The 24437-nt window shown below is 40.1% G+C and overlaps 1 protein-coding gene across 5 annotated transcripts in view; it reads left to right on the forward strand.

Moving 5' to 3' along the window:
* The first annotated feature begins 6379 nt into the window (after positions 1-6379).
* The window catches only part of Sorcs1 (sortilin related VPS10 domain containing receptor 1), a 497305-nt gene continuing 479247 nt past the window's right edge, over positions 6380-24437 (forward strand). For 3 of the 5 annotated variants that reach the window (XM_048338297.1, XM_048338296.1, XM_048338295.1), the window contains exon 1: positions 6504-7176. In XM_048338297.1, the coding sequence (XP_048194254.1) occupies positions 6619-7176 (558 nt within the window). In that variant the 5' untranslated portion in view covers positions 6504-6618. Of the gene's footprint in view, positions 7177-24437 lie in introns of all 5 variants that reach the window. The other 2 variants (XM_048338294.1, XM_048338298.1) reach the window with 2 other exon arrangements.

The raw sequence follows: 24437 nt of genomic DNA on the forward strand, positions 1-24437 counted from the left end.
GCAACAACAATACCAGGGGATCTGTGTGATGATATCCTTGAAAGTCTTTAAATAATTTTCAAGTGCTTCTTCATATCATACCAAAATCTAGTTGAGGGTATCATAAGACATGGCAGGTAGAGAGACTAAGAACTAAGCTACAAAGAAAGACTAGGAGGAACCAGGAAACTTTGAATTCAGGGATAAAGCCATGTAGAGAAGTTATCAAGAAAGTAAGTAGCAGGTATAAGAAGATAAAGAGGATCAAAACCTGGAAATATCAGAGAGCTGATCTACCTGATGAAGAAATGGGATAAAAGACTTTTTACATACATCCTCAATGACATCGAGTATTCAAATCATAGACAGCTTTGGTTACAGCATCTATTAAAATGGACCCAATTACCCTTTTAAGATTAGGATGGGGGCTGGGAATATGGCCTAGTGGCAAGAGTGCTTGCCTCGTATACATGAAGCCCTGGGTTCGATTCCCCAGCACCACATATATAGAAAATGGCCAGAAGTGGCACTGTGGCTCAAGTGGTACAGTGCTAGCTTCGGGCAAAAAGAAGCCAGGGGCAGTGCTCAGACCCTGAATCCAAGGCCCAGGACTGGCAAGAAAAAAAAAAAAAGACAAAGAGGAGATTAAAAAAAAAAAAAGATTAGGATGATTAGACTACCCCTGTGGAGACCACAGCTGACTTTAGAAAATGAACATAGCACAGCCAACCATATGGCTCATAGAGAGAGAGAGACACAATGATAATGGATTCATTTACTGTAGTACAGAACACTCTAATAACAACTTCCACTGACAAAGGGTCACAGATCTACATCTATGTATACATATTAAACTTATTCATGTGTTCAGACTCTATAATGTCTCTAAAGTATAAATTGCACATGTCAACTCCATGGTGTACTAAATGAGGGATTCCCCATTGACCTCTTTGAGAGTTGATGTGTTAAGCTGCAGAAAACAATTCAAGCACATGGTCAAAAGACTTAGTCTATTGCCCAATCTACTATTGACCTTCTAGAACCTTGTGAAGTGGTGTGGTATGAAGTAAGCCATCAATTAACCCACCCTTTCAATTTGCTTCCCAAAGTAAAACTTCTAAGTTTTATCAACTGTTCGTTGCTTATATGTTCAAGGGTAGGGTAGTCTTTACAGGTTCTCTTTATAGCAGGAAATAATTTGATTTTGGAACTGCTGAATGGATTTTTAATTGCTGTCTTCCATGTAGAGGAGTACGTTGAAGAACTGTGGAAATGTCAAGTTGGTACTCCAAGTGTGAAATAGCTCTAACAACAGTAAACATGTAATGAGCATTTTTACTTCTGATGGAAAGCCATACATCTTCCATTAAACAGATTAAAAAATAGAGACTGCAGTCAAATGCTACTGCTCAGTTAGTGAAAAGCATGGGTGGTATTGCAAGTTACAAAGCCGAAGGGCTATGTGATTTACAACATCAGTGTTTTATTTTGAGCTTATGGGATAGAGGAACACAATAGAGAGCAAAATGGATCATAAGTGCTAATTTTTATAGGTTTTAGATCATGTTAGGGCTATAAAGATGTTACGTTAATGCATACTTAACAGTTTTTGTAAATGTATATTTTTATAAGTCGAATAATACCATCTCTAAATAAGCTTCCTTGTTATAGTGAAAATTTTTATCAATTTCATGCTAAGTATAAATATTTAAATGGGGAAATATGTATGTATATGAGTCCACAAAGCAACAATGATATTATTTCATGATTCTTTCTCCTGTTTAATTACACAAACTGTCCGTTGAAACCTGAAATGATTTGTATAAACAATGCATACTAGCCAAATAAAAATACTGTGGAATTTGAAGTTGAATTAATTTATGAGCAAACTGGAGACAGAAGTAAGACTAAAAGAGAAGAGAGGGCAACAAAATTCTGTTGTACACTTTGTTTCTAACTCCATGACCTTGGATAAATGTCTATTTATTCTGTAAGATACAGGCACAATCTGCCCCCTACCTATCTTTTGGAGCTGCTGCAAGATTTATTAAAGTAGAAGAAGAAGGGGGAAAAAGCAGTTTAGAGGTCTGTGAGATAGAAGCTACAAAGATACAGGAAAGTATCGTTATCTCCAAGGGGCATACAAAGTTGAATTAGCTTTAATTACATTCTCATGAGTCAGATGGATAATCTTAGCCCTACTTCTACTGATAAGGGGGGCGAAGTTCTTCTGCTAAAAGCCACTTAGATTGGGAGTGTGAGAAGAGATACAAGGGCTAGATTCAGAGTTAGGGTAGTGCCTCTGGAAACCTGGATGCATTTTAAAGGACAATTTTGGAAATCCCATCATTCCCTTGGCAGGCAATACAAATAACTTGCAAATGATTCACCCCAGTTTTCCCTCTGTGGCTCTTCATGACATTGATCTGTAGTACAAGACACTTTGTCTCAATGGCATCCAACGGGAGCCAAGTATCTCAAGAGCTATTAAAAGACACTGTTCTCCTGATGAAGAATATAATGTGATTGAGTGCAAGTTGAAGCCAAAGTACTCATCCTAAGTAGAGCAGCCTAGGCTAAGGAAAGAACCAATGTGAGGTAACCTGTAGCTCTTGAAGTGCGATGAAGAGAGGAATGTTGTTAATATCCCAATCATTCAGCATTGCTTCACCATCTATACCAAATAAAAACAAGTGGCAACATAGTGTATGTTTGTCCTGCAAATTAAACTCACTCACTTGTTTCCAACACTGCTTGCTCCATATTACTAAAAATGGATTCAAAGTGTTAATTGAGTTCCTGGCACATGGGAAGTCACCAATAAATGTCATCTGTTATTAGTTTGATTTGGAGTAGAAAGAACATTACATGGAGTTAAGAACAAATTATTAATAAGGATGCCTATGTGGTAGCCTTACCTCTTGCACTCATTTTCAATGTGATCCTTGGTATTTGGTTCAAGTAAAGGCTGTAAAATGGGATAAATAATAATATCTGGCTGAAATAGACTGCATACAAAAACCCATGAGTTGCTCCATTAAAAAATCCCTAGCATATTTTTGCACACAATGTACACATCTGATTGACTTTGTGTTAATCCGCATTGGAATTGTTCAGTAAGTCTTGCTACAAGAGCCGTTAATGAACCACTTATGAAGGGAACCATTGGTAAAACATCTAGGTCTGAGGGAGTTATTAACCCAAAACTGATTTGTATAAAATAATGGAAGGCTGTAATACATACAAAGAAGGTAAAAGAGAGTTCACAGAAAATGTGAAGAATTTCTTTCTTAGGGAGAATTCAGGGAAAGTCTCTCTAATTATGTGTATTTATAAGGTGAGCATCTCAAAGAAGAAGGGTCAGGCATGTGAGATGAAGTGGGTGGCATTCTAGGCAAGTAGAACAACATGTGCCAGAGCCATGAATTGGAGAAACCTTGGCTCATTAGAGTTCGGAATGGTTTCCACATAGAAATGCGGGGGAAAGAATTTTGTCAGCTGTTACTGAGAAACACACTACTGACAGGTCAGGATACAGAGTTTAGATATTATTCTGCATGCAATGGTAAGTTGATTAAGGATAATATGCATTGGAAATAAATTATTTTAAAAGTACTTTTTGGTGGCCTTTTTTTTGGTAGAGTTGGTGTCTAAACTTGAGTCCACACACCATTAAGTTTATGGCTCTGGAATATTCGGTTTCCTTGTCTTTCCTCTTTCTTTCTGTCTGTTTCCTCTATCCTTCTCTGTACATATATTCATATATACATATGCACCTATATGTGCATGGCCAATTACATTCATCAGAAACTGGATATTAGCAAGTGTCACATTTAATTTTCCGAATAAAATTAAACATATCATCTAATTCTATTATTTCTTCTTTCTGCCCCCCCCAAAAGATCAACATGTGATGCTAATCAGGGCTTGCACCTCATTTTGGAGAACACTATTGGAATGGATGGAACACTGCATTGTGAATGGAAAAGATAGTATTACACACCATGAGAAATAAAATGGATAGTCACCCACAACATTTTCCAAGGCCAATATTTTCAACATTCATGTAACTTTGTTCTTAAGTGGATCGACATATCCCATTTATAAAGTTCCAACAAATGGAAGGATGGAAGTTGTATACTCTAGGAAGGACAAACCTACTCTATTAAGACATTTTTTTTCCCCAGGAAGAGATGCATTTCTAAAGGACAATAACCTATGATAGACTAAAGCCAGAAAAATCTGATTCTACTGTGTTCTTCTTTCCTTTTTTTTTTTTTTTTTTTTTTTGTTAAGTCTTAATATGGATGAGAGCTTATTTGGGTTCTGATTCTTTTCTCTGCATTTCCTTTCTTGGAGGCATTCCCATGTATTTATCCAAGCTGGAAAGGAGGTTAGCAGGGCATGGAAAGAAGACATTAAGCAAATGATCCTGCAAAACTCTGAAAGCCTTTCTGGGGAGAGAAAATGATCACTGTGGATTTTGACTAAGAACAGTTGCAATGTGGGGTGGAGAGAAGTTCTGTTGTTCTCTTTTCCTCTGTCTAGAGGCCTCAGCCTGTCAGACACTGTCCATGATTTAGAAGAATCAGGCTTAACTAGTTAAGGTGTTTTGCGAAGAAGAATCCATCTATGCCCTTTAATCTTTGGTCCATTCAGGTATTGAAACTTAATGTCTAAGACAACTTCCCCCGTTGCACTTTTTTGGAGTATTGGTCATAAGGAAAATAACTTAGACCCATCTTTTTATGACGTCTGTATGGAATGAATTGGTACAAAATTTGCCCTTGAAATGCATTAGAGCTTTAGTAATTGAAGAATAATTATCACTCACTATGACTTTCAAGTGAGCCTCATCGCAAACTCAAAATTCAGATTCTTAAGTGAGGTTATCATTCTAAAGTGTGAATGAACAAAAAGAAGTAATTAAAAGATGGGATTGATGCTGTTTCCTTGTGTCATTCATTTATTCAATCAGTATATATTCATTACATAGTTTTCCAGTTAGCATATGCAAAATAGAGTGTTATTTCTTATAGAAGACAGACTGCAAAGAAATTTGAAGGCATTTCAAACTTCAGAAGCAAACTGTCAATTTGGGGGGGTGGAGGAAGCCTTAGACGTTAAGAAATTCTTTGTAATTTTGAAATCCCTCTTGCCTCCATGAAATCTCCATCTCTGCTTTTGAGCAGCACCGGAAACCTGATTGGATTAACATTAAAATTATACAATTGTGGAATTTGGGGTGTGAATAGGATTTTAAAAGCCATCTCATTGCGAGCACTTAATAATCTTAAAGTGTAGCCAGATCAGAGATGGTGTCTTGCCAGAGCTCCTACAGCAAAGTCGGACCAGGCACCCAGGAATGCCTTGCTAATGGGGTCCTTCCTCAGGATGCTTGTCAGGATCCAAGAGCCAGGCACCAAGATACAAATAGCACTCTGCCTCCTTTCCTGTGTTAACTTGATAAACAGGTAAATACTATCTTTAAAAAACATAGAGGTATTGAAGGAATGACCGACAGAATTTCTAACATAGGAGACTTTGAGGACCCAATGTCATTTGAAATATAACGAAATGAACAGGTCATTTGGTCCAAGTTCCAAATTTGGCCTTCCTGTCTTCAGGGAGTCTGCCTTCTTGTAGGAATGCCACGGTACATAAGCCTGCAATACAATTCGTGGAACTCCGGGTTGAGGAAAGGGCTCTCCAACGCGATGACACGCTGGGAACCTCGGGGGCAAATACAGTGAGTTCGATGGGAGGTCATGATCACAGGGGCGCGCGTGCACGCGCGCGCGCACACACGCCTCACACACTTACACACATGTACACGCAGAGAGAGATCACTGAATTACATCACTCTCTGCGCTGTCTCTCTGGGATCTCCCCCCCAAGCGGGGCTACTCTGGCTTAGCTCAGTGTACGATCTGGATGCCAACTCACCCAGAGACAGAAAGCGCAAGAGCCCACCCATCTCCAGCTCCCAAACTGGAGAAGACCAGAAATACAGAACCAACCGAGAAGCGGCAACAGAGACTGATAGAAACCAACCAGGAATAGAAATCCTCACCCCCCGTACACCCCCCGCCCCTCCCCAGCGGCTGCTCCCGGAGCCCCCAAGGCCGGCCGCCCCCACGAAAGAGGAAGGGAGCGCGGGCTTGCAGGCGCAGACTCGCCGTCGCGGGGGCGCGGGGCGGGGAGAGGACGCGGGGCGGACGGCTGCAGCGCGGCCGAGGCTAGGGGACGCTGGGCGGCGGTGCACCCTGTGCGGTGCGGGCAGCCCGGGTGCGCAGCGCAGCTCGGCAGCGGGACGCTGGGCTCTGGGGTCCTCCGCTGCGCCCGCCCGCCCTCCCTCCCTCACTCCCGCGTCGCCCGCGCCCGCTCCGCCTGTGACTTCAGTTCAGCTCCACCCCCGCGCGGCGGTGGCTCGCTCTGTCCCAACCCGCGCTCGGCACAAGCCCAGCCCGGGCAAGCGGCCGCCACCTGCCCGGCGCCACCGCCAACCCGCCCCATCGCGGCCCAACTTGGATGGAGTTGGGATCCTGAGCTTCCGTCCCTGCCGCCGCCAGCAGAGAGCCCCGCGTCGCCGCCTTCGGTCTGGGACCCCCCCGATCTCCGCTTCTCTCCGCTCCCGCGATGGGAAAAGTTGGCGCCGGCGGCGGCTCCCCGGCCGGGCTGAGCGCGCTCGTCGCGGGCGTGGGGCTCTTGGTCCTCTTAGCCCCGTGCGTCCGCAGCGCCGACTCTTGCTGCCCCTTGGAGCACCCCAGCTCGACCCCAGGCTGGACCCTGACCTCGGGGGCTTTTTCTCATCAGGGACCACCAGGCAGGGCGCCTACCACGCCCCTGCCCTTCCTTGGGCGCCCCCTGTTTGCAGTGGCCCCCGGGAACCGAGCGCTGTCCCTGGAGCGGGCCCGGGGCACCGGGGCGTCCGTAGCGGTGGCTGCTCGCTCCGGCCGCAGGAGAAGGAGCGGGGCGGACCCGGAGAAGGCAGAGCTGGAAGAAGGCGCCAGTCGAAGCCCCCGGGGAGTGCTCAGGGATGGAGGACAGCCGGAGCCCGGGGCTCCCGAGAGGGACCCGGACAAAGCCACCCGCTTCCGGATGGAGGAGCTAAGGCTGACCAGCACCACGTTTGCTCTGACGGGCGATTCGGCTCACAACCAAGCCATGGTCCACTGGTCCGGCCACAACAGCAGCGTGAGTAGAACCTGGCTGAGGAGCCAAGGGGCGAAAGAGGCGAAGGGTTAAAGTGGACAGCGCGATTGCACGGAGAATTTGGGAGAGTTGGGGGTATGGCTGTTCTGGGGTTGGGAGGATGCTACAAAGTGCTGTTCTCTGTCCACCTCCCTCAGGAGTTAGTATTACCTCCTTGGAGACTAGCTTGTACCTCCCTCCCTTCCACCGGCGCCAGCAGAGTCCTCTGGAAGGAAATCCCAAACAAATGTCTGAGAACGGAGGAGGCAGATTCCTCTTTCCTGCTTTATTCTTATTTATTTAGTCCCATTGGGTCTGTGCAACTGAAGACTAAGCAGTCAGAGAAGGGTTCAACTACTCTGGATGCAGAAATGGAAGGGTTAATTTCCCAGGCTGACTGACATTTCCTCAAAGTGACTTTCCCTTTACTTGCTGGACTTTGAGACCAGTCCAAAAGGCCCTCTAGGTAGGCTTCTTGCATTATTTTTATGCAGAGCTCCTAATTCATTCTTCTCCATCAGTGACAAGAACTGCAGTGAAATGCAAGGTGCTCTATGGGAGTGAGTGGTGTCCTCTGCTTGGGACCATGTAAGTGGGTGCAAGTTTTAGAGTAGAAACTCTTCAGCATCTTGTAAAAGCTCTCGCAAGCTTCTTTTGAAAGCTGAGCCGTGAATGAGCAGTTGCTTTCTGCAATGGTCAGTCTCAGCAAGATCAAATATATCCCAGAGACAGGAGTCCCCGGTTTTCCCACCTGGCTGACCTCCTCTAGTGAGGAATTTCAATAAAGGCTGAATATCCTCTGGAGGAAAGCAGGAAAAAGGATTGCCGGATCTCAGGAGGAAACTCCAGGGGATTCAAGGTGTATGAGTCTGATAAATAGTTATATCCGAGCTGGTTTTTGATTTTCCGGAAAGACTTCTGATCTGGAAACTGAGAGAGCTATTTCAATTCCAACCCCACCTAGAAACTTTAATAAGCTGAAATAGTAACAAACTAGCTTTGATGGGAATAACTGAAGATGACTTAAAAGTGTGGAATGTTCTCAGTGCTACTATTAAGCAGATCAGAAGAACATTAAAAAAAAATACTTACAAGAGGGAGAAAAACATCTAAATTGCCACTTCAGTCAGGTAAACAGTGATAGTAATGTTTATAATGTGCACTATCTAAGAAGCCTGGTGCCTTAGAGATTTTTTTTTCCTGTGTGGTATAATTGCTGAAAAAATTCCAGAGTTGTGGTACCCATTGTCATCTTAAAAAAAAAATAATGAGAATTGGGAATGTTTGAAATATAACCTATCATTGTGCACTCCTGTATTATGGCAAAATGTAATGCATAGTATTTTGTATTGATTGCTCTGTACTGAGAGTATCAGCAGTGCTTCTTAAAATTCAGCCTTTCTACAAGCACTGTGGTCCCATAAGGTTCCCAGGAGGGTTTTAATCAAATAATTGAAGTTGAAATTCTTTCAATTCAAGTTCTGGACACCCCTGCCCTTATCCCTTAACCTAACTGTCCTACCCTTCATATCATAGCCACTAAACTTAATCCTGTAATTTGAACTTGAAGCTTTGTAAGCTGATTGAATAAGTTTCACACTGCTTTCAGTGATTAATTCAAAGCTCTGGCTTTATGGGGGCGGGGGATTTAAAACTCTCCCAATATGTTAGAGCTTGTTGTATTATGAAGTAAAAACTTTGGACTCAAAAACATTTCTGGCTTTTAATGTAATTCAGGCTGTAAAATATCACTTACCCATTAGACCTCTCCATCAGTTCATGTCTTGAAAGATCTTGGAAATAAAGACAAGGAAAGTACATAGTTGGCAAATTTTAACCTCCATTTAAGAAATGGTGCCAAGCACTGCCAACTTTTTTTCTCTTTCTGTTTTTTATAAATGGTATATCTAGGTCCAGTAGGGCTAGTTAGGGTCAGAATTTAGGACAAGCAGGCAAGTCAGAGAGGATGTAGGGGTGGGGGTGGGGTGGGATCAAGGTGGTAAATGGTTTAAACTTGAACACTTGAAAGATGTTAACCAATGGCATGAAATTGCCTCCCTGGAAGCCTGTGACTTCAGAAAGGCATTGTCCATCACCACCCCTTCCTCACTCTCTGCCCTGCTCATCACACATATTCATTTTTCTTATTTATGCATATATATCGACAGTGGAGAAAGAGAAAAAAATTCAGGTCCTCTGAAATCAAGTTCTGCTTTCTGGTCTGGACCAAACTTATTGGAGAAAAGATTAAAAGTTTTTGCAAACATCATGGAATGGAAACCAAGATGTGATGTGATTCTAGTTCTATAGACTTGTGGGTTGAGCATGGGCAAGTCCATCATGCTCTGGGCCAGGATTTCCTCATCTTTGAAGAGAGAGCAATGCCTGTCATATTTATGAAGGAAAATCCTATGCCAGAATATATATATAAGCAGGTCCTATGACTGTGAAGTACTGTACAATGATCAGGAATTCTCTCGCATTGCCCCAGCGTAGGGAATCTCCAAACCTAAACTAAGTGTAAAATCGAGATCTCTCATCCTTTCCTATAGTAATAGTTTTCTCTATAAAGTCTCCCTCCAATTCAGTCAGGGACTCAGGCAATATACATCCTCAAAACCTGTCTCACCTTTAGCTAAAAAATCCTATGCTACAAAGAGCCTGTGATTACAATCACACCTGCTTTCAAGGTGCAAATGTATGGTAATTATAGGCTGCCTGTCAAACTGAAGAGGAATTCTGGATTCTTGGCTCATCTCCTTCCCTACTCTTTTCTGCCCCCTCAGCTGTTGGACTTGTGCAGTTGTGTAAAGACATGACTGCTTTGCCTCATCCGTGGGTGTGATGTGATTCTTCGGTACTGCAGTCTTCTTGCTTGATGGAAACTGTTGCTAGAGTTGGTGGAACACCTGGGGGTATCTTCTGGCATGAAAGGTGCTGAGTATGAATCACTTGTCATGAGCTTGGTGTCATAAGCAAGAACATATTGTTCCTTCCCTACTCATCACAGGCATTCTGTGCCCTAATCTAAAATTAGTAATTCTTACTGTGATAAAAAAAAATCTGTATATGTGTGCATGATGGTATATGTTTATCTTTCCAGTCCAAGGATTTTCAAAGGGCCACTTGGCATCACTAATTTTTTAATAAAAATCCTTGATGACAGGTGTTGATAGCTCTTTTTTTGCCTACTTTTCTGCTTACTTGATTCATGGTGCTGTTTTCCTTTCACTGGCAATAGTGTTAAAGTTTGCTAGTAGAGGATTTTAACTTGTCTTTTATTTTGCCTTTATGAGACCTTTCTTACTGCATTTGTATAGAACAGAGGTTGAGAGATGCAGAGATGACACACAATTCTTCCTTTTCCCATAGTTCATATGCCTATCTATTTATGGGATTTCAAGAACTTTGAGATCCAAGTAGACATGTATTTCAACCTGGGCACATAAATGCATAGCAGTGTAGAGTTTACTAGGGTTATCACATCTTCAGTTTAAGGAGTATGTTATCTTTGGAACAAAGGTTGGAAAAAGGGATGAAGTGAAAAAACACATTTGTGAGATAGTTGGTTTTGATGTACCTCTATGACTTCAGTTTTTCTGGACCTGGATATTTTCCATCCATATCCTAGTGAACACACACCGAATTCCAACTAGGACCTGGTAGAGGGCTTGCAATTATCATCCTACTTAATTTTCAGAAAAACATTCTGAGTATATATTCACATTTCTGTCACACACAGAAAGAAGTTGAGGCTTTGCCAGGCTAGAAGAATTGGCAAGAGGAAATAGATCCATGGTAGAGCAAGGACTTGCAACTAGAGTGATCCAACTCCAGTCCTCAAGGCTGGTGGGGGATTCTTTGGGAGGTTGGCAAAGCTTAGATCTCTGGAATCTGTAGGATTAAGAATCCTATTAATGTTGGCTTGGTTTCTAGTGATGGTGGGCATGGCCTACTTTTAGCTGGAGGCTCTGTCTTCTTGTACTAAAGCAAGAGATTTACACTGTGCATTTGACATTGCAAGACTTGGAATCTTCCTTTAGTGATTGAAGGAAGGTAACCTGTAATCATTCAGCTTTCAGATCTGTTGCACCTCAAGAATAGATTCCTCTTCTAATTTAATGATAAATACAATTTCCTATAGAGTTTGGATAGGAATACTTGAGTTTTTTATGTTTGCATATGTAGTTTTCTGTTCTCTTTTACTTCTTCTTTGGAAGGAAAATGAAAAAAAGATACTCCCTTTCCTAGCAGTCCTACACAATTATTTTCCTAGTCAGTCCTATACTGTTAACAAATTCTACTGTGATGTGGGACAGAAGCAAGAAGTTTTGGAAGTAAACTTATTTTGGTTTGAAGCTTATATAGGTCTTCTGTGCATGGACATTTTACCTGAGCATGACACTATATTCTATGAGCCTGAGTCTCTTCATTTAAAACATGAAGATGGAGATGCTATGTTCTTTGCAAGATCATTCTGGAATGTTTAACATCATGTGTACAAGATGTCTTGTACAGAGTATGTGCTCAATAAGTGATGCTTACTTTCTTTAGGTAAAAAAGGTTCTGTACAAGCAATTAGGAACCAAGGATTCTAGAACTGGCTGCATACAGGAAGTCTGTTGTGTAGCTGGGAGCTGGTGGCTCCTGCTTTTAAAGTTTGAAACCAGCCTTGGCATACATGTGAGATTTTAAATAACTAGTACAGAACAGGAAGTAGAAATGTAGCTCAAGTGGTAGAGTACCATTTTGGGTGGAAAGAGCCAAGTGAGAACTCAAGGCCCTGAATTCAAGCTTCATTACGCACACACACACACACACACAGAGAGAGACACACACACACAAACACACACATACCAACAGAGAGAGAGAGAGAGAGATCTACTTATAGCATGAAGTGGTCAGATCTTGTCTATCTTGGAGATGAGAAAGAAGAATAGACAGTTGTACAGAGGGCGGGCAGTGGTTAGATCTCCTCCATCTTTTATCTCCTCCATCCTCTATCCTCTGTGAAATGACACCAATAGACTAGAACCCATGTGACATCCCTTTAACTTATTACTTTGTATCAACCTATAGATGTAGGGAGCCTATTCACATTTAACTAGAGTGCACTAAGAGGTTGGGAGATGCAGAAATGACACACAATTCTTCCTTTTCCCACAGTTCATATGCTTAGCTATGTATGGGATTTCAGGAATTGTGAGATCCAAGTAGACATGTATTTCAACCTGGGCACATAAATGCATAGCAGTATAGCGTTTACTAGGGTTATTGTATCATATCTTCATTCTAAGGAATATGTTATCTTTGGAACAAAGGTTGGAAACAGGGATGAAGTGAAAAAGAATACATTTGTGAGATAGTTGAGGATTTTCTAGAGCGATTTACATGGATGTTGACTCAGAATTATAACCACATCTTTTCAAAGAAGGGAACTCATAACCTAGGCTACACAAGCAGGTGGAACAACTGAATTGAGAATAATTGTCCCCACACAAGACTTAATTGTCACATGTCAACATGTAACACAAGGCTTCATTGTCACATGTCAACTTTGCGCAACTTATATTTTCTTTTAATTCCACAAGTGTTTCTTGAACTCTGAATATTTGTTGGTCACTGGGTATGGTAGAGGGATAGACAGGACAATATAAATTCCTGTCTTCAGAGGGTTTTCAGTCACATATCCAGAGAATCCTCCAGAGATAGCAGGAACTACATGTCCTTCCACAGTCAAACATGCCATAGGAATTCACAAATGGGCTGGGAACCTCCTGGACCAAGTGACCTCCAGCTTTATTACAGAGTGAGTGCTTCAACTGAACCTCAAACACAAAGAGGAAATTTTAAGTTGGTCTTGAAACAACATTGTAACAACAGTTGGTTATTGTAATAACAATATTTTGAGCTGAATGGGTGGCGTAAGTAAAGGTCAGGAGAAGTACATGTTATTATCTGTATCCAACCAATTAGTTTAATTAAAGTAGGTTAGCATACAGTTTGAAATCTTAAATGGAGTTTTAAAATTATGAGTAAAGCAGAAAAAATACACTCACATCAACTATGTTGTAAATTTTGGTGTATCTCAGGGTTGATTAGGAAATCGAAACCAGTATGATCACTGAAATCCATGGTTGCCCTTGTTTGCACATCAGATCTCAGATGGAGTCACCAATACTTTGATTCTACCTTGACATTTTCCACACACACACATTCTCATAAAGGATTTTTTTAAATTAAACTTCTTTCGTTATTGTCAAAGTGTGGTACAGAGTGGTTACAGATTCATATGTAAGGCAATGAGTACATTTCTTCTTCAACTTGTTACCTCCCCATCATTTCCCCCCTCCCCCTCTCCCTCTCCCCCAAGAGTTGTGCAGTTAGTTGGTTTATACCAAATGGTTTTGTAAGTATTGCTTTTGGAATGGTTTGTCTTTTTCTCCTTTGTCTCTCAATTTTGATATTCCAAAAGGAATTTTCTCTTGCTTAATTCTTGATCATAAATATTACTGGCCAGGGCATCTGAAGAATGAATTAATTTGGGCCCATGCCTATGTTTAATCATTAAATATATGTGAATGGTTTGCCCTGTTCTTTGTGTATCTTTTGATTCTTACCCTCTATCCCTGGCTAGAAGAACTAGAAAATACACTTGTTTCTTCTGAAAGGGAAATTGCCAAACAGCTTATGGGAAGTGGCAGATCAAAGTGACAGAGGAGGGATGTGGTAGGGGCAGAGTGGAAGGAAATACAGTGCACAGTTGTGAAGAGCTAAAATTCTGCTCAAATTGGGTAAATGGAGTAGTCAATGCATGGCAAGAAACGAGGCTGGAATCTTACCACACAAGGTTTATTGCACAGCCTATTCATAGGTATAAATACAGACGGATTTTTTAAAAAAGCAGATGCAGATGCTATGTATGAAATTCTATATGAAATTTTACATGTGTCTAAAAGGCATTGTGTCTATTTCTATAGCACTCCGGAATGTTGTTATACCACTTTAGATCAGTTATCGCCTTTTTTTTTTCTCTCTTTGCAGAATGCTCCAGTTTTCAAAGCTTGGAACACTATCGCTATTATTTTAGTTTTATTCACACTGAAATCCTATATATAATACAGGAAGATGAATATCATCTACATTCCTCCCATAAGGAAAGCAAGGTGTTGCTATTAAACAGGCCAGTTAGTAGAATAAGTTCAGAAACATTTACTCACACTGTATGCCTCATACTTGAGTTTGCGCAACACAGGCAGGTGTTGCCATACAGGCAGGCAGGTGTAGCCTCCAGCTTTGGTAAAGATGATGTGGCTGTATCAGTAAGGGTTGTGGACATATAAAGAAGTGACTGTGGGGCTTATGGGTTTGGGCTGTTGAAGTTATTTGTCCAGGGCTTCATAGTAAGGGACCTCATTCAAAGTAATGCTCTTCTTCATAAAGAGAGATGATAGAACCGTCTGAAAAAGAGATTCATGGCTATAACATATCGGCTGTACATTTTTGTGTGAGTACGTGAAGGTCATAAGGCTCGATTCCAGGGCCTGAGCACTGTCCTTAAGCTTTGTTTGTTTGTTTGTTTGTTTTCATTGAGGCTAGCATGCTACCTTTGTTCCACAGCTCCATTGCTGCCTTTTTTTTTTTTTCTTTGTGCTTAATTGGAGCTGAGTCTCACAGATTTTCCTACCCTGGCTATTTTCAAACTGTAATCCTCAGATCTCAGACTCCTAAGTAGCTAGGGTTACAGATATGAGGTACCCACACCCAGCTGTACCGTACTTTTAATGCTGCTAATGGACTTTAGTCATGAGATTGCTAATGACTGGTGTAATTATTGCTTGTGACAAGGGGTGTGTCAGGAGGGGGAAGCAGTAGCGCCACCTCCTCTCTTTCTCTCTCTAATCATCTTATGCAATTGACAAGAAGTTAAAAATAATATTCAAGATGGCCTCAGTCAAGGGAACCTAGTGTGTCACACTCCAGAGCAGCAGTAGTCAAACTGAGGGAGTGTGGAGTGATGCTAATGGATTTCACTTGTTTAAAAATTAAAACTGAGTCACCACCTATTGCTTTTCTCACTTCCAGAATTTTGGGGGAAGGGAGGATAAGAAAGTTTGCTGAATGCTCCGGAACGCTTTCTGTATCTAGTGAGGACAAAGTGATTATTACAATAGCTTCTTTATTCATCGCATAAGTAGTCACTAATGTTAATGAGGTGCTTATCTGAAGGTAGCTCTGGAACATGTTGGTATTGTCTCATGCCATTCTCCTGGCATATTTGCAGACCAGATGTCATTTGTGAATTACCTACTTGAGGGTGCCCAGCTAGTAAGTGACCAAGCTAAGATTTGATTTTTCCCCAGTCCAACTCAAAACTCTTCCCAGTAGCTTATGCTGTTTCCCTGGGCATGAGTTCATGTTTGCGTTTCGCTACTGAGAACTCCAGAAATCATAGTACAGTATTGGTAAGGAAACTCCTGGCGTGGAGGACTCCTTTTGAAGGCCCTCCCTTTCTTATGGTATCAGTGACCCCTTGTTCACATGTCCCTTGCCTGTGATGCTTTATTTGGAAAGAAGTTTGTTCAGGATATAGACTGATCAAAGGCTTAACCTCTGTTCATCCCCTTATGTGGCTATCACATGTAAGAATGTGTGAGATGAGCTCTTTTGTAACTCCTTGCTGGCTAATGACCCTAGAGTGAATGTGTAGGCAATTTGTATCCTTCTTTTAAAAAGTGCTATGAAGAATCATGTGATCAGAAAACCAATTAATCAAGTTGTGCCCAGAAGCCAATGGATTGATGCCTTTATCCACCATCCCCTAGCCCCTGTAGCAGGGACTATTGAGATGTAAAACCCTGAACCAACTATCTTGCTCCAGGGCCTATACTGGATAGTTTGGAGGTGTTGTGAAGTGAAAAGTCTTCCCCTTATCTCAGCATGTCCACCACACGCTTGGTTACCTCCATTAGAGAGAAGATTTTAGTCATGTTCAACACCCTGCTTTAGAAACTCATCTGCAGTCTGCTTGTGCTGACTTGCATTTGGCTGAAACGATGGAGAGATTTTTAACTGGGCAGTCAGACGCCCATAGGTGTTTCGTTCTGCATTTCCCAACGAGAGACCCCTCATGGGATTCACTTTTGAATTCCTCGATGAGGAATGGTGTCAGGAGTCTTCATGGTTTGCAAATTCCCAAGGACATTCTCAGGATCGCTCAGATTTGACAATTATTCCCGTAAGGTTGGAACGTGAGTTTTAAGGTCTGCAAAGTTCTTCCATTGTACAAATTCCATTTGGTATTAATTGACTTCATTTGTTCTTTGATTCAGAGCCGGAAGAATTTCCATGCAGGCTCACAGTTTTCATCAAATCCTCAATGGAAATTCTGACTTCCAATGGTACATAGGTAGTGAGAGTTCACACGAGATCACTGGAGAAGCACAGAGCCCCTAGTGAATATTTCTGTCTGGTAATCAGTGTGTCCTTGGAAATTATCTTTTCTGGCTTGCTCTCAAACCAGGGGCAAACTTTTAAGTGACAAAGAGTACATGATTTATAATTGTAAGATTAGCCAAGAAGGAAACCCACCACATGGTTCACACCGAAAGGAGTTTATTGGGGAAGAGCAAACTGCTGGCCTGCAGGCGCAAGATGGAGGTGTGGGGAGACAGAAGGGAAGAAGAAGGGAAAAAGAGAGAAAAGAGCAAGAGAGAGTAAGAGAGGAAAGCAAAGAGAACAGGGACTGTGTTGAGCCAGATTATATAAGAAAAGGTGGGAGATGGGGCCAGGTGGATTGAATGTGACTTCAGAGAAGCAGGAGGTATCTGCCTCCAGGTGTGCCAGTTACCTAGGTAAATCAGGTATTGGGCACAGACTTGAATAGGTGGGAGGGCATGTGCATGGCGCCTTCCCAGGAATGGACCTTATAATAATGTAGTATAAAACTTATTAATAAGTTTAATTTCCCACTTCATTATATACTAGATGTGTGAGCTTGGGCCAGTGACTGTGTAGCTCTGTGCCTCAGTATCCCTGTTTGTAAAAGGAGGATCATAATGTGCACTTTTTATGAGGCTGCTTGCTAGTAAGAGAGATAACAGATAAAGAAATGCTTAATGTAGCCTCAGGTACAGAGAAGGCATCAAGTGAGTTAGCTGTTATTGTTATCATCATTGTTTTCCAAATACTGTTTAATATTACTAGTGTTTAATTGTGTCTGACTAGAAGGTATTTCTAATATGTTGCTCATGATATTGTTTCTGTTCTTGCATGTACCTTTTGTCACTCCTGTTATGTTATCTTATAATGAGGGCTCAGGGTACAGTCCTACTATTTTTTTTATATCACTCAACATCTCTAGCTCTTTATATACAACTTGCATATTAAATATTTGTTGTTTTATTTGCTGTTACTTTGAAGAAAACTGGCTTTCATGTAATACAAACAGACCATGACCTTGTACAAGTGTGTTGTAGATTTTTGAAGCTATTAAAATATAAATACATATTTTGAATAAGAAAAATTATCTCATGAAATACCAGAAAAGAAAAAAGAAATTGATTGTAAAATAGTACAGATTGAGGTCCATCAAGCCAAGGATTTTTTTAATGTCTATGTTATTCTTTCACATCTAAGTCCCTAGATACCTACTTGCATAGAATAAAGTCTCAATGCATTTTCAATTAATAATATACAGTAATATTGTTTTACAGGGCATAGGAGTGGGGGTCTGTAATATCAGCTACTCAGAAAGAAGGGGAAGGAAGTTTGTCAATGTCAGGCTAGCCTGGGCACAATTTGTAAGACTCTTTCTCAGGAGCAAAATACAAAACAAAAGTGCTGACGGAGAGGTTCAAGTAGTAGACCATGTGCCTAGCAGATGCCAGGCACTAGATAGATGCAAAAAGAAAATAATGTGTTTATATGAAGATAGGAGGTGTCTATGGCTCCTATTGTTTGCCTGTGGTTATGATGAATCCTGAGATTGTATGTAATTCTTGTCATTATTTGATTGTTTACCCAGAAACATGCTTTGCTTTGGTTGTTTTTAAACAAGTAGTTTGAAAAACGAGAATAAAATAAAAGGGAAGAGCAAAGAGTGTGACCTTGATCCCTTTACCACTGAATTTCAGGCAACTGTACTAGACAAAGCGCTCACATTCAAGTTTCTTCTGTTGCTTCTTCTAATCACTGCTGTTAGGAGACAGTTTTGTGCCTCTGCCTTTTTTCAGTGGGAACAAGATCACTCCTTGTTTCTCTCAAAGTATGCAATAGAATGTTTCACTAGGCCTTTTTCTTTAATCATCACTGTTGTAGATTCCAGAGAGAAAGCGATTTGGAGGTAATTTTACCAACCTGACTACACATTTCAGAAATTTTAGTGACCGCCATTTCCTCAGTCAATTCTATCATATATTATTTGTTTTTAATTTTTATTGTCAAACCAATGTACAGAGAGGTTACAGTTTCATACGTTAGGCATTTCTTGTACCAGGTACAGGGCTCAGGTCCTGAGTCCAACGCACAGGACTGGCACAAATAAATAAATAAATAAATAAATAAGTGAATGAATGAATGAATGAATGAATGACAGTGCCTTCCAGACAAGATGTGATTTCCTTGGGGCTGGGAATATGGCCTAGTGGCAAGAGTGCTTGCCTCTATCATATATTATTATTTAAAGCTCAGTCTCTGTCTTGATCTTGGTCCCTGTGTCTGCATCACAGATGTGCATATGATTGCATACATAATACTTCTGCAGCTCTGTGTATTTACAGAGAGCCACATTAAAATGAACAATGATCTGCAACATTAAATCTCCACTCCTGAAAGGAAATGGACTTTTAAGGCCAATGGATGATATTGGCTAACAGTGAACACTGAATGGAGAATTTGAAGAGCAGAGATAGAGAAAGAAAAGGAAAAAGAATGAAAGGAAGAAGGAAAGGAAACAGAAATGAAGAAAAAGCATATACATATATACATTGGAAAGAAAAATGAAAAAAGGGATATGACAGAGAGGGGTAGACAGAGAGAAACAAAGAAGGAGACACAGAGTGGACGATGGAGGAAAAGGAAGACAGAGATTAAAATAGACAGTAGAGATTGCTTGAAAAAGAGAAGCCAAGATTCGTGGCAGGAACAAAGAGCCCATAGACAGAGAGAAGCATTTTGAGAGACAAACAATGACAGAGTTGTGGCAGAGACCAGAAGACAAAGCAAAGAAAAACACTTGAATGTTTAAGACAAAAATAAGACAGGAAAAGTACCTTGGAGCGAAGATAAATGTAATATCATCAGGTCATAAAAATTAAGAGAATAGCTGGGCCTAGTTGAGAAATCTCTACCTTTTCTACTCAACACTGTTTCTCTGCCCTTTTGTTCTTGCAGGAATTTGCACGCTGGTAGGCCATGTGGCTACTGGGGGTCCCACTTGGGTGTGTGTGCTGGCTTGAGAAGCACAGGTTTGCTTAGCTGGGTGTGAAGTAGTAGTATTTAGTATTTAGGCATGAAGATTTTTTTAAAGCTTGACTTTTGTTTTTAGGAAAGGATATTAATGTTCTAGATGGAGGATAGACAACTTTTAACCTTTCACACTGGACTATGCTGTTTGGAATGCTTAAAATGGACGTGCATTTTTAATAATAAAAACAGTAAAATGTGTTTTAAGTGGCTGTTATGTCAGGGCTGTGCTGAATGGTGGAAATCAAAGACAAATATGACCTAATCTTTACCCTTGAGGGTGTACATCCTGACAGAAATAGACAGATGGGTAAACAGGAAAATTGCAACTTAGTATGTTAAGTGCATAATAACAGTCATAGAATTTTGTACAGTGAGCAATAAGAACATGGAGAGTGGTGGGCAACTAATTTTGCCTAAGCGTGGGAAATAGGGCTTCAAAGGGAAATGATATTTAAATTGGGATATTTACTCGAGATTAATCTTTCAGAGAGACTGGGGCTGAGTGGGTAGGTGGAAAGGCCACTCAAGCCCATTTTTAATGCCCTACATCTTGGGATTTGAGTTCGCCTTTGGTCATTACTATTGTAAACAAGCTATCACTGGGATAACGTGCTCTTTCTTCATCACCTTTGTCCAGAATATCTGGGACCAAGGTCAACAATGATGTCTAAAATAAAATATCAGATTTGAATTCCCATTTTGGAGAATTTTCTGTTATGAAGTTATTGGCTGCAAACTAGACAAAAGAATTTGATTTTCCCCACAACCTAAATTTATAAATTGCCTCAGATACTTACCCTTACATATATGCACTCATGAATACAAATCATGCATGTGCATGCACAAAACATATTTTGAAGCCTTGTTGACTCACCTCCCTACCCTAAAACTTGCTTAACTCAATGAAGGTAGAAATTATTCTTCATTTTTCTTCTAAATATGCTTCTAGTTCAAGGAGTTAAACATGGTTGCTAATCTTAATTTCATTCTTTCTAAGTCTAAGGGATGAGGAACATTAAAATAGAGTTGCTGCATACTTAACAAAAGAGGGCGAAATTTTAGTGCAATAGACATGTCCACACACTATCGCATATGGATGTTATCCATAAAATAATGAATTATGTCTTAAAAATAGGAGACAGTATAAATACATTAAGCAAAAAATTCTAAGTGAACAAACTCAGTTTTTAATTGGTTGCCTCCTTTATCATTCTTGTCTTACTGTCTAGATAAAAAAGAAAAGTGAGCAGGAAGGAAGTAGCTGGTGAAGGGAGGCAGCTAATGAGAGAGCATGTACCCCCAGGCACACAGCACACATGTACCCTGTGGGCTGACATATGAAGTTGAGGTGATGCCTCAACTTTAACACCATTGGTTTCCATTCTTTTCTTATATATGTCTCAAACCAGTGCTTGAGGTGAAGTTGGAAGGTCCCATTCTGATTTGGGGCTATTGTGACAAAGACATTTCTTGCCTAATATTTTGTGTTCCTGTAAAAAAAAAATAATTAACTGAGAAATGTCACAATTTTAGTACCAAAAATGACTTTGGAATCAGCTCTTCGTGTGATGTTAAACCTGCTTTGAGATATATAGGTGCTATGCTAAAAAGTAAGAATGAATTCTCCTCTAGTCAGTTTAATTACCAGTAAATTCCTGTACAAATCTCACCTTGATATTCCTTTCATTTAGACTAGAATTTTAGGAACATGAGAAGAAAAAATTATGTTTGCTTTAAAAGCTCACCATCATTATAAGTACCCTAATACAGGTATGAGAAATATATTCACAGAACATTATTTTTCTCTTTCAGGTAGAGATTTTAAATATTTTAGGGATGGATTTGACAAATTAGACTCATATCCCCAATCTGACCCACTACTTTTTTATATGACTCACAAGTTAAGTATAGTCACTCTTCTTCAATGACTGGAAAATCAGAAGAAGAATATTTTGTGACACGAGAAAATGATTGGATGAACAGTGTTATTGGAACACAGCCATGCTTATTCATTTGCATGCCTACAGCTGCTTTGTCTCTGCAACAACAATGCTGAGAAGTTGGGACAGAGATTATATAGTTGTCAACCTAAAATATTTATTCTTTGACCCTTTACAGGAAAAGTTTGCCAACTACTGATTTAGGGATTTGGGGAGAATACAAACAGTAAGGCACATTGTGGATCTTGTGGTCATCTGTATGCCAACTTGAGAGTGGTCCTTTGACCTAGGTTTTCTTGTCTAAAAGGCTTACATACTCCCAACCATTGCAAGTTCCCATTCACAAGTGGCCCATTCATTCTGTTCCTGTCCCTTAGCTCAGGCTGTTTCCTCTGCCTGGAAACTTAATCTGCATGTTAAATCCTTTGCATTTGGATATAAGCTCCTTTGTAGTAATTTCTTCAAACCCCCCAAAAGAAGAAATATTTAAATATTATGAAAAACAATCAAATCTGGTATGCTAGGTCTGTCTGTCTCTGTCTGTTTGTCAGTCTCTGCCTCCATCTCAGCACTAGGCATCAACTGAATTGTGTAAATTCACTAAGGTCAAGTCTATTGAAGTCATTTACATTCATGCCTATGTATCACCTAAGAGGTAACATATATATTTCTTAGAACAATAGATTAGTATTGGATCATTATTCTTACCTCTCTTAATAGAGGAAAAATGATCAGCATTGATGTGCCATAAAGATAAGCTACCAAGGTATTCTTTTTTCAGTGTCTTTATCCATGAAAGCTCAAAGCACCTAGATGGTATCACCTAGTTAATTCTGAAAAAGTACTCCCAAATTAGAAAGAATCGAAAAGAGGGTGAAAGTAAGCGGGGGAAGAGCCTGCATTCGGGCCACATAAATACACTTGCACTGGGAATGACAGCAGGAGAGGTTTGGATATGATTTGATGAAGTCTGCACTCCAGCCTTCAGTTATGAATTGATGGCTGGTAGGGGCCAGTATTGCCTTAGGTCTGAAGGAGGAAATAAGTTCACGTTCTTCACTTGAGAAACTAACTTGAAAACCATCCCCACAGCATAAAGTCTCAGCTGGGCCAGACTATTTGAGAAATGATGAGGATATACTGCATTTTTTGAGAGAGAAAATTGCATTTATGATTATGTACTTAACTGAAAGTAAGGTGAGAATAACAAAGAACTAGGGGTTAATCCTACATTTTCTTTCAGGCATAAGTTTCTGAAGGGGTAACTTGATAGTGTTTCCCAGAGAATTTTGGCATGATAGAATTTCAATTATAGTTGGAGGGCAACTATTTATTGGGGACTCTGACAGTAGTTAAAAAATAATAATAATTACTGAGTGTTTACTACATGCCAGGCACTATTAACAGTGATACTCAAATAAGCAAGAATAGAGAGTGGGCTATGTTACCATTCCATAATAATGACTACCTTCAATTGTACTAGTGTTAGCAAAATGGTTATTAAAAGCATATGCTCATTATATTCTGCAGATCCTATTTTAAAGAACAGAGTCTAGAATGAGAAGTCAGGTAACCCGTCTAAATTCAAATGGACATGGTGGGATCAAAGGGAGAGGATAGAAGACAGGAAAGGGGGAATACAGTTATAAAATCCAAGGTATATTCTACAAAATAAAGAAAACTGAGGGCTTGGGTGAGTTTGGGAGGGATGGAGAAGGATAACGAAAGAGGTGACATTGACCAAGCTGCATTGTATTCACATACTACTTTGTTAAGAGGCAGCTCCTTTCTACAACTACTTGAAGTAAAAATATTTTAAAATAAAATAAATAAAAAATAATTGGGAAGTTGAGTCTAAAGCCCTAGACAGACCTTCCATTGAAACAGATACAGATCATTCTAGTTTATATTTAAGACATTAAGGCATATTCTTGACAGGTAGCCTTAATTTATAACTGCATCTAATTAGTAATTTGAGTGTATGATGTGTGTCAAGCATTTCTGGAACTGGGACTCTATTCAAGACCCATACCATCAGAGTCTCTGACAGTCTGTGAACTTATAGCACAGAGGCTGCTCACTGGCTCTCTTGAGGGGTAAGGCTGGAAGATAGACCTTTTGGAAGGTGGCATCTCAAAATCCTGAGAGCTAACTCCTTCTCTAGAAGTTCATTGATAAACAGTAAGGGATTTTTTAAATGAAATAAGATGAAAATTTTGGAGCAAAAGAAGATTAAAGAATATAAACGTGTACTCATAGATATCTATGAGTAGAGGCAATTCCTTGGGATGATGGACATTAATGAGTTAGTATTAGTGGATACATGTGTCCGTCTGTTTGTCTCTAATTCTGCCTCTACATGTATAGCATCATCTAATCCTTTGCCTATAACTGGATAATCTCATTTGAAATCTCTGTTTTAACTTTAAATTATGGGGCAAATTCTATTATGTAATTAAGAATGTAGGGCTGCTTCTCTGTGAAGCCAGAGTGCTTACACCCGTTGTGTATAAACAAATGTTTTGTGTGCACATGAACAAAATGTGAAAAATAAACTATTTTTAAAATCTATCAGTAGGTAAAATATGAGCATAAAATAAAATTTGAATGATAGGTATGTAGTATAAAAATATGGGGATAGAGGAATCTTTTCTCTTTCTCCTATGTTTTGGATATGAGTTTTCTAAGGTGTCTGTCTTTTCTTTTTCTAAGTTAAACACAAGTTAAGTTAGATTGTAAAATTTGCTATATTTCATCTCTAAGATCTAAGTTACTTTTATTCAATCAGAATATGCATCAATACTTTGACCTTGATTTGTTATTTAAATTGTAATGAACTTGTTTGTACTTTTAATG

The sequence above is a fragment of the Perognathus longimembris genome, chromosome 2 (genome assembly GCF_023159225.1).
Source record: "Perognathus longimembris pacificus isolate PPM17 chromosome 2, ASM2315922v1, whole genome shotgun sequence".
Classification (NCBI taxonomy): Eukaryota; Metazoa; Chordata; class Mammalia; order Rodentia; family Heteromyidae; genus Perognathus; species Perognathus longimembris.